We start from the raw sequence: 12,058 nt of genomic DNA on the forward strand, positions 1-12,058 counted from the left end.
ATGAGGTATCTTAGGATGAGCAAATAAGTGAAGATGATGCCCATCTTTCTGTCTGAATATCCCAAATATACAGCCATGTATCTACACAGAAATGACTCTTCTATCGATCAAACGGTTTCAGTACAAGAATACAGAGTTGGCTGAATACTGTGCCGACTTTCAATCGTACTAAAACGAGCCACAAAAGCTGATTTTTTCTCTTCTTTTTTGTTGAAAAAACTCAAGCAAGTAGAACTGGTGAAAATGAAAAAGAAAAAAATAATAAAGAATTTCAAACAGCAACGATATTTCAACCTATACAGGTGAAAAACATTTTATGGTGTTTCCATTTGTGTCAAATGCTTTCTTCCACTACACCTCAATGGATCTTTACTGCTACTACACAACACACAGAGAGATCGTCCCCTCTCCCCTCCCTTCTTTTACTGTATTTTCCTTTTCAGTCAGTCAGCATTGCTTGCTTCCAATTTCCCCCAAAGCGCGACCTCTAGTTTCTAGATTCAAAAACGCACACACAGCGCGCGAGCGCAGTTAGTTCGGTGCTCTATGAGAGATGCTCGGGCCGACCGTCAGAGTCGCTCTCTGTGTATTCCTATTTGGGCTTTTATATATACATTCCGCGAGGGCGTCTGCCTGTTCAGTTTCGAGTGCCTCGTTCACGGCAACACAGCTCCGCGGATGCGTTGACAGCTAACGTCCCGCAACGTGCTACGGAAGAAATTGTTACGCTACGACCGGTATCTTCCTTCCCCCCAGTAAAACGAAAATTGTCATATGTAAAACAGCGTGACCCGACATCAAAAAAAGGACAAAATGTGATAATTAGTGTTGGTTGCCCATACGTATGTATCTATTTGGACATTTACTAAAAACTAACGTTTATCAATTACTTTCTGGCGTATTAAAAACATAAAGAAAAAGTGTATTTAAAAAATTATGATCAGTAGGATCTAGTTACATTTTTGAACATTTTGATAAATGGTTCAACAGACGAAAAATGTTATTTACCAATCAAATTTCGTCATTATTAACGAACAGAAGTGAACAAAAACAAACTTATGTTCATCAATACAGTGACAATACTACAATTTTGTGAATACACAAATGTCACTATAAAACCAACAAACTTTTAACCATGACATAGAAAACATTTTGTATGAAAATCTGAGTGAATTTTTTTATCTATTAATAGAAAAAAACTAATAAAAAGACATCAGAAAAGAAAACTGTTTAAAATGATGTTTTAAATTAAAATACATTAAGAATAAATTGTGCTCTTTTCAAGTTGTGTGTGCTTTCCGATATTATTAACAGTGACAAACAGAAGTTAACATTCATCTAATAACAAGATCATTAAAGAAGATTATGTATTTAATTTGGTTTCAAGTGTGTGAAACAAAAGCGGACAGTGTTTATACATAAGTGTTAATTTAAATCAACAAATTGTGTTTTATTAAGTTTTATTTTTTTATCTGCAATCAGTTACATAAAACTATATAATTGGGTTTCCATTTCTCGATAAAGAAACTTTTTAAAAAAAATTTACATTTAAAATAAACGACTTCCTGCTCTAGAACTGAGATGAGTGTGTTTTTCTCTTCTCGCTCTCAAAACATAATAATATTTGTGAGTGCTTGTTTGTCTTGAAGTGTGTCTGTGTGTGTTGAAGGATGAAAATATTTTGACGCCAAAAATAATTACCCATATGAAAATGAATTATGAGTCACTTGTGTCACTTAATATAGATAAGTGAAGACGTACTTTGTCAAGCAGGCGTCACTTCTTTGATATTAATTAATTACAATTACACCGTTACGGGGAAAAAAATCTTAAATTGAAGCCATGGGACGGACTTCAGATAACCCGAGGTCAAAGTGGATGACTTTTATGTTGATAATTTCGACCGTTTGTCACTCTTCAGCTGGTAAGTTCTTTGGTCTTTTTTTTTCTTTCTTTTCTCTGTTTTGGTATTATCGTCTTTCGTTTCATCACTGGCTGTTAATATTCTTTTTAATGTCTTTATTAGACCTTTTAAAGAGTATTCTTATGCAACATCGAGCTTTTAAAAGACCGGACCTATTATTAACGTGGGGTTCGAACCACGACCGAATCCGGTATTATTAGCGGGTGCTCAAACCATTATTAAAGATCAATTCTCATAGCATACACTATTTCCCATTACACAATATTGCCACCAAGATAAGTGGATTACAGAACCATACCAACAGTCTTGGCTATTTAGACTTTATACAGTATGTGTCTAACTCCCGAAACCAGTGGTAATTTCAAATTTCCTTCGTCCAGGGCAGGGCTTTCAATACACGGTAGGTGAAAATAGAACTGTAAAAGAACTGGCAGCCCACGCTCAGGACAATCGGAGTTGATCTCGAATCTCTGGGGGGAAATTTCTCCACAGGTTATCTCCCTGGAATAATCACTTCACTAGATGTAATGTTGCGTTCCAGATGACTTTTCATGTTTTTCTCCTTCTTTTAAGAACTATCATAGCCCAAAAATCGAGACAGAGAATATCAAATGATTCAAAAAGGGTTGTACATTATTATTATTATTATTATTATTATTATTATTATTATTATTATTATTATTATTATTATTATTATTATTATTATTATTATTAATAATAATAATAATAATAATAATAATAATAATAATAATAATAATAATAACAATAATAATAATAATAATAATAATAATAAATATATGTACTTCCTACAAAGGAATGCAGTACAAAGAGAGTTACCCAACCTATCCAAATAGAATGATAATAAAATTTAATTCTTCATTTCCATTCAGCAGTGTCTCACTAGTAGAACGCTTATCTCTGATGCGTAAGATCCCTGTTTCGATTCCCAGTCAAGTAAGTTTGTGTTGGACAACATTTTGTCTGTAAGTTTAATCGGGGTACTCCCGTTTCCTCCCGAGTTCTCATTCCATCAATTCTTCCATCAACATTCACTAGCCTTCGTCATCGTCTCCCTTAGCCTATAATCGTGAGAAATATTTAATTTCCAATATTTATTAAAATTTTTTTTTTGGTATTAGTAAGTGAATCCGTATTATTAGGAATTTAATTATAAAATTTACACTTGTGTGTGAAAAAAAAATGATGAAAATACGTAAATCAAATTTACGTAAAATCTAAAAGTAAATTTGGAGAAAATGCTGGATGTCAAAATGAATTTTGAAGATGTTTAGGTCAATCTTTTACGGGGATTGAATGAAATTTATCTCTAAATTTGCAGAGGGACAATACAGAAGCAAGCTTACTGGACGTTCAGCATAAATAGCTCACTTCTGATGCAAATGGTCGTTAAGTTACATCCCTGGTGATCTCAGTCTGTCGTATACATAGTCAAGATCTGTGAGATTTTTACATATCATTCACCGATATCTTAAGAATATTCAGTGTTTAAAGCTTTTCTTCAGATTCTATCATTTCTTTGTGTTACCTTCACTTCAGCACTTCTTCTCTCGTCATTAAGTAGAATTCATCATTATTCTTCTTTAGCAAACGGGAACATAATATTGTGCGACGTTAAGCTAAATTTCATTTTTTGATCTACACATAATGCATCAAGCGAGATTTTGACGCAACACTATGCATCAATTGGTACATATTGCAAGGTAAAAGAGAAAGGTAGTGTTATCCCCAACGACACGGTTGATCAAACAAGGATATACCACATTGAAATATATATGTATACTTAAAAAAAAAAATAGTCGACTGAAGTATTTCTACTCTATGAAGAATTCTATGAGTGAAAGAATTCAAACGTTATTGGACACAGAACCAAAAAAAAAAAAAAAAAAAAAAATCTCGACCGAGACATATTTTGCCGTGTATCAACATAGCTTAATCTGAATATTTATTATTTTTTTCTTTAAGAATATGTTTTATTTTTTCCTATCTTATTTTAGGCCTATCTAAAGTCCTTTTTACTAATAGGCTTTCAAATTAACATTTCCTATGCCTACCTTCAATTTATATTTCCTATTTTACTGACGTGTTTGGTTCATCTTTGATATCTCTATCTGATTATTATCACAATGGTTGGCAATGAACGCACATTGTACAATTCTATATAGATAAATAAAAGTAAAGTATGGCAGCCCATTTGCATAGCGTATGGGTAGAGTACGTTCTTTGGTGCACGAAATTCCGGTTTCGATTCCCAATGGTAGAGCAACAAACGCACTATAGTTTTGGATCCCGATTTAAATTGTAGATTCCACCTCTCTAGCCTCGTTGCTGATACAAAGGTATTAAATGCAGGGCAATCAAACTAACTGAAATGTGGAAAATTAAATTCCTAGTTTTAGGTCGAACATGTACATTATGTAGGCTAAACGGGAAGGACTGATTAATGAAAATGGCTATGAGATAATTAACGGAATGAAAATGTGGAAGGAACTTGGAGAAACCATAGAAAACCCATGGACACAATGTTACCATAAACTCACAAGGCCTGGCTGGGACAGAACCAGGAAATCTTCGCACCAGAGGTGAGCACTCTGAAGTAAAATGCGGTGTATGCAGTGATGATTTCAGTGAGTGATCCAGGGAAATTTTCCGCATGTGGAACTAGCAAATTTCCCAGAAACATTTTTCTGACAGTGCTCAACTTGGGTTACCAATATTTTAGCAATACTACTTTTATTTCCCGTTTATTCGAATTCCCGCTCCTCCTCTCAGGGGGAAATCTTGTGAAATCATCACTGAGGGTACGTACGTATTGATTGATTTATTAAGTTGTATTTACACCCTTTGCTTCAGCAGGGAGGCTATATACGACAATACTTGCAGTTTAAAGTGAGATCTGAACCACTGTACAGAGTTCAATGCTCCTGCACTGGGAATAGAACCAGAGACATCGTGCACAAAAAAAAAAAAAAAAAAACACACGCGTAGCTACAAGAGTTATACAAATGTATTCATTTAATTGAAAAAAAAAATACGTTGCCACAATCTTACTGAAACCTTCGTAACCGTGAATATTGGATTGTTGCAATTGTTATAGGATATACAATATCACTCTTAGATATCACTGAAGTCTCCACGAACAGAGCGTGTGAAAAATCGGATAATAACTTATTCCTTTTGTTTACTTCTTTTATTGGTTTAATAACTATTTTCATAACATTGAGCGAATAATAGAAACCGTAGAAAACCCATGGACACAATACCATAAACTTACAAGGCCTGGCTAGGACAGAACTAGGAAATCTTCGCACCAAAGGTGAGCACTCTGAAGTGAGCAAATAATCCACTGTTTGTCAGATGTACCGGTACTCTAGTGAACGCGATTTAGTAAGATGTACTCTACTTTTATGAGAAAAGTCATTTATCCTCGGAAATTTGGTAAAATTCATTTCGGGAGAGGCAGGGGCGGATCCAGGACGGACTTCTAGGGAACGCTGGGTTGTAATACTGCTACTTAGAGCTACTTTTAAGAGCTACAAACTCTAGGGTGGGTTTTATTTATATATAAAATAAGAAAGTTTGCTCTTCTGGGGGACGAACGCCCCGATCGCACACCCTGGATCCGCCCCTGGAGAGATGAGATTTCAGACAATTTCAATTAAATGTGTCTTCGAATATAAAACTTTTCAATTCTTGATTTTATGAAAAATCATGTACTGTATGTGTGTGAAACTTTCTTTTCCTTGAGGGTCTAATTTTGCCTAACATCTGACATAAACTAGAATCTTATCAAGTTTTTTCTCTCTCTCTCTCTCTCTCTTAAGTACGAGGAAGCGATATTAACGCAGTTTTTGTGTTCGGAAAATTTATTTTGGAGTAACTCCTTGGGGAAAGTTCAGATTTCTAGTGAATTTAACTACCATAAAGAAGTTTCCTAAATCAGTCGGGTATATTAAAAATATTTTATTTTCTTCGGTTTACTATCTGGTGCCGAACGAAGAAAGGGCTTCAGATAGTAAGAATAAATTACTGTGCATTAGTGCTTTTTAAATGATTCAGTATTCGTAATTTGAATAATATTGCTGCTATTATTCGAATATCCGAATATTTGTCTCCAATATTGAAAGAATCCTTTATTCGAAGAAATATTCGAGTAACGAAATTTGTTGGAATAATGAATATGCAAGTAACGAAATTTTCGGCCAATATTCGAGTAAAAAAATTTGTTCGAACAACGAATATTCGGGTAACGAAATTTGTTCGAATAACGAATATTCGAGTAACGAAATTTGTACGAATAATGAATATTCGAAAAATGTATTATTTGAATATTACAATAATAAATTATTTTAACACCAGTTGTACGCACTAAGATAATTCAGCAAAAGAGCGCCCTTTAGACCCATCATTTCCAATCGTTACAAATATTTTAATGATTTTTATATATGCGTATTTATTGGTGACTCAATTCAAGTCTTAAGACTTCATTAAAATAATCATAATCATGTCTACTTATTCCCGCTGCTCTAGTAGCTAGTGTGAGCTTCTTCGGTCGGTCTCAGGTTCGACTCCTTTCTGGAAGAGAATCGAACCGATTATGATTGTTTGGGTTCCACTCAAAAACTGTAGGTTCACTGTTCATTAATCACGGAGACGAAAAGAAACGTAAAACCGTCAACAAACTAACAATAGTTGTATTGATCTTACAATTTTAAAATGTTAGCACGTAACGTTACTCCATATAATTAGTCTTGAACGAAAGCTAATTTTTAAATTCTGTTTTTTGCAGTAGATAACTTTAGCGATTACTTCAGCCTCATTCGTAAACAGAATCAATGCGCTAACATCTTCACAGGTAATAGATGATAAAGGCGACTATCTACATTCCATTATCCACTATTGAAACAAATGTGTATAAGTGCAGAAGTTAGGCGTAGCGCGGTTAGATGGCAGTAAAACATCCTCCATGCGGTTGACATCTACCACACAAAATAAATGCTTTCAGGCGTGATACTCTTTACAATTTTTATCAGGATTTATTTTATTACTTCCATTTATTTATTTATTCATTACTTCTTTGTTTGTTTTTTCTATCTGTTATCTTCACAACGTGTTAATATCTCCAAGCAAATATTAACGTGCAGTCGTCATATTGCTAATCTAGAACTTTAGGCACTTGAGTACGATAAAGTTCTTGTTCGTGTCCATAGTTGTAATTTATGTGCATCTTTCTGGTCAAATAACTAATGAGTTGTAAGATTTCCATTTTAATTAATTGATCCGGAAAAAGTTACGCTAAGCTCACTGGCTACCATAACCCTGAAGATTTGTACGGGATTATATATAGGTCTCACTAGGGAAATTAAGAAGTTACTGAAATTAACACATAGTGAACTACGTTCTAGTACAAAGCAAAAAATTGAGGTATCGATGCTGAGTACCTATATTGCTCAATAATGAAAGTCTCGGCTATCACTTTTTGATCCCTTGAATGCCAATAATCGCAAAGATAAGATAAAGGGCGCCTCCTGCCTGGAATAGGCTATTCGAAACTCAAGCACTGTTTGGAAATGGCTTCCCAAGCAGGAGATCGAACACAGGCCGCTCGGTCGGTAGGCAGGCGTTTTAGCGATGACCTCACCGCGGTTCTAATAATATCAGTCGCAAAATGAAAATGTAAATGGATGCTTCATCTCTAATTAAGACCACAAACTCCAATTTTACTTTATCAAATAAAAGGTACGAGCTACCGCACTAAATTTTTCTTGTTTCCATATATCTTAACTTGAATCATGTCATTGAGTTGAGTTCATTTTGAGTTTAACGTCCCTTTTCAACAGCAAGGCTATATGAGACGTGGACCCTCTGATTAACGTAGAATCCGAACTACATGAGCTCCCGCCGGGAATCGAAGCCGGGCCTCCCACGCCAAAAACGCGTACGCTAACCGCTTAGCCACGGAGGAGCTCTGAATATGTCATGTTCCAGTTATTAGGGATTATTTTTTAAAACAGAATATAAATAAAATTGCAATATGCGTTTTCAGAAAACTTTCTCGGGGGAGAATTCACCTCCAAAACTAAGCTACCCGTTCTGGGCTCTTTTTCCTTCTTTTCATGAGAAATGATTTGTATTGTATTGTAGAAATGGTAATGAAACAGTTCCGAGTAGTTATGAAAAATGCTCAAACCCAATGAGTCGTTTCTAGAGAAAATCTTCCCAGAGTAAAAACTATTAACCTACTCCTTGTGTGTGTGTGTGTTTATTATTATTATTATTATTAGGAATGGCTTATACCACACTGTATGGATAGGGTCTATTAATGAAACATTTATTTGTGAAATATGAACTAGATCGAATGAGTCCGTTTTGAGAAAATCGTGCAAAAAAACGCACTCCTCCATAAATTACCCCCTCCGCCTTCTGTTTTTTTCTTTCGTTTTTTTTTAGAAAATGAGTTATATTATATGATAGCGTCGTTTTGTGAAATATAAAAATACAATGGAGTCATCGTAATCCGAACAGGTTCGAGAGGATTTTTTGTGGTGAAAATATGCAGTTTTAGGAAATTAATAACTAAATTGATGACAACAGCTGACAAACTGCCCGACTGCTGCAGAGTGAACTACACAGAAATAGTAATACCCCTAACGGAAAGATTTGTTGTAACTACTGTACGTACTGTAGTTAGTTTTTCCAACTAAGTTTTTCCAACATTTTTTCCAGTACACTACATATACTGTAGTGAGAAAACGTGTTTTGAAATACTATACGCTATTTATTACAACACAACTGCCCCGTTCACGCGGTTCAAATCGTGATTTTACGATTACCCCTGCTAATCCGAACAATCATGTAATCCGAATAGGATTCGGTCCCAATTAGTTCGGATTAGCGGTACTCCACTGTACACATAATTGTCAGAGCTATTCTCGAGAAAATCTAATTTTATAATAGTCATTCTCCAGTAAAGTTTTATTTTTTGAAGGTAGGTCCAAGCGGAGCCTTTATTATTATTATTATTATTATTATTATTATTATTATTATTATTATTATTATTATTATTATTATTATTATTATTATTATTATTATTATTATTATTATTATAGAATCGCATAGACCTTAACAAACTACTGTAACACAAATTTAACAGACTTCTCTTCAAATTGTACAAATATGTAGCTCTCTGTCATTCGAGAGTGCTATAACGTTTACGTGGTAAGAGCTCGAAGTGGAGAAGCGATGTTTCACTTTTTTTCAAAATTACAGTTTGGTTACTGTTTAAGAATAAAAAGACGTGTACTCTCAGTTTCTGAAAATTTCCGTTTTAAAGGTGTGAAAGAACATTTTCTATAATTTCTTTTTTCACATTGAAATCGATTTTACCTATTGTTTGTGATCACGTCACAGGAAAAAGAGTTTAAAAGTTTAAAATGCATTTTGGAACATGGTTAGTACTTGTACAGTCTGCGACAAAGGTTCTTTCCGTTTATTGAAATTAGTTTCGTAGATAACTTCAGAATGGGAGGCAGGGGCGGATCCAGGACGGACTTCTGGGAGACAGGGGCGGTGGGTTGTAATACTGCTACTTACAGCTACTTTTAAAGAGCCTCAAACTCTGGGATGAGTTTTATTTATATATAAAATAAAAAAGCTTCCCTCTTCTGGGGAGGCAATCGCCCCGATCGCCCCCATGGATCCGCCACTGATGGGAGGAGAATTTGAGTACAGTTTTCAGAATAATAAAAAGAACGTAATTTTCTATACGTTCCAACCTAGAAACTCGGTGAAACGGTGTATGTTCCACCGTTATTCCGAAATGAATTGTACCTCTTTAGTGCGAGCGGTCCCGGATTCGATTCCCGGTGGGGACACTCAGTCGAAAACGTGTAGGGGCTTTTCCAGGCCAGCCAACCTGAGTGAGATTTTCCTGGGTTTTCCTCATTCACACCAGACAAATGTCGGGATGGTACTTAACATACAGGTCTTAGGCCGCTTCTTTCCTTCCCTTTCCTCGGCTAATGTGATCGCCAAGGGACGTCATCCCTCATAGGTGAGAGCTAACATGGCCATAAATGCCGAAAGTCCAGAAATCTAAACCCTAAAAATCCTAAATAAATTTTAACAAACGAAGAGAACTTTTGTCGTTGACTGTACCTACCTCAAACTGGGGTTGTATGATGCAATCTTGAATAATTGATTGACTAATTATGCGGACAGAGGGGTTCAAAATTTATGATAAAGTAGATCATTTTATGTAGATTTTATTATTAAATTTATGATAAAGTAGATCATCCTATGGAGATTTTATTATTAAATTTATGATAAAGTAGATCATCCTATGGAGATTTTATTATTAAATTTATGATAAAGTAGATCATCCTATGGAGATTTTATTATTAAATTTATGATAAAGTAGATCATCTTATGGAGATTTTATTATTAAATTTTCATTAATAAGCGTATTCAAGAAGGGGTTCAAATGTTCTTAATAAACCTGTTCTCACTGAACGAAAAACGGGCATTTCAGTTTGTTGCAAATAAAAGCATTTTCAAACTTACCTCTAGTAGAAAGCTATACTTGTGTCTATTTGTGTGTGTGATATTTCGAAATCGGCATAAATTGAAAACAAGTAAAGGAACGTTAAACTCAGAATCAATTCAATTCAATTAAGTTGAAAGGACAGGGTGGGATTTTAGATTTCTGGGCTTTCGGCATCTAAGGCCATTTAGCCCTTCACGTTTTTGGGGAACGACATAACTCGGCGAGTACACAATCCGGGGAAAGGGAAAGAAGAAAGAATTGGGGAAGGATTGAGGCGGCCTGGGACCTATAAGTTAGGTACCACCCCGGCATTTGCTGGTGTAAATGAGGAAAACTCAGGAAACACCTCATTCAGGGTGGCTGGCTTAAAAAACATTTTACACTTTTTCGACCGAGTGACCCCACCGGGAATCGAACCCGGGACCGCTTGCACCGAAGGCGAGAGCGTTAGCGATTACGCTACGCGGGGCCACTCAATTCAGTTGAAGCCAGGGGCGGATCCAGGGGGGACGATCGGAGTAATTGGCCCCCCCCCAGATGAGGAAACTTTCTTATTTTATATATATAAATAAAACCCATCCCAGAGTTTGGAGCTCTTTAAAATATCTCTAAGTAGCAATATTACAACCCACCGCTCCCCCCCCCAGAAGTCCATCCTGGATCCGCCCCTGATTGGAAGCAAACATTTTATACTACTTCCGTTTTCTGGTTTTACATTGGAGTTTTTCGCATACGATCTGTGCTATAGTGAAATTTTTATATTGGGTAATGTTTTTGTAATTGGTTATCGTTGCACACAAAACTCGTGAAATTTCTCGAAAATGTTCAGCACTATTTTTGGTGAATTTCTGATGTTAATGAAACCATTTATTTGATCTTAATGTCAGAACAGGCAGAAATACATTCATTATAAAATCCTTTTCAATATGAAGCTGTTTCTTCCAAATCCACTCCACCCTAGGTTAATATGTCTGTTGATTTCAATATATATATATATATATATATATATATATATATATATATATATATTAGTAAAGAAAATTTTATTCAATCCTAAATAATTCATGCATAATATATATAATTTTCCACTTTTACAATTTCCTTTTACTTGATTTGTGTATTCTGTGTCTCTTAGGTATCCGTTAGCCTTTATACAATGGTATTGATTTTATGCCTGCTGTGTATTGGTGGTAAAGCATTCAAAGGAGATGCCAATTTGCGAGCGTTAATTAACGTATACTTCAATGAATAACTGAATGAATTCAGCCGTTGCTACTAGCCGATGGCAAATCTTTTTGTATATGTAAGCATATATATATATATATATATATATATATATATATATATATATATATATATATATATATATATATATATATATATATATAAATAAAATTAGTATGATCTTAACAGTAGCATTTTTAAGGGAAGTTGAAGGGAAATTATATTATATTTAAAGAAAAAATATGAAGACTCGTTTACAGTTTTTTTAAGTAACATAGAATCTTCCTTTTACTGAAACTAGGAAACGGAAAGGGAGAGAGAGAGAGAAAAAAAAAGATGAAAGTAAT

At 34.8% G+C, this 12,058-nt stretch overlaps 1 protein-coding gene across 1 annotated transcript in view; it reads left to right on the top strand.

Annotated features, from left to right (window-relative positions):
* The first annotated feature begins 553 nt into the window (after nt 1-553).
* The window catches only part of LOC145662487 (protein sax-3-like), a 609,885-nt gene continuing 598,380 nt past the window's right edge, over nt 554-12,058 (top strand). The window contains exon 1 of the mRNA XM_081728103.1: nt 554-1,924. Within this exon, the coding sequence (XP_081584229.1) occupies nt 1,843-1,924 (82 nt within the window). The 5' untranslated portion in view covers nt 554-1,842. The remainder of the gene's footprint in view (nt 1,925-12,058) is intronic.

This window comes from Thermobia domestica, chromosome 10 (assembly GCF_964235325.1).
Source record: "Thermobia domestica chromosome 10, izTheDome1.hap1.1, whole genome shotgun sequence".
Classification (NCBI taxonomy): domain Eukaryota; kingdom Metazoa; phylum Arthropoda; class Insecta; order Zygentoma; family Lepismatidae; genus Thermobia; species Thermobia domestica.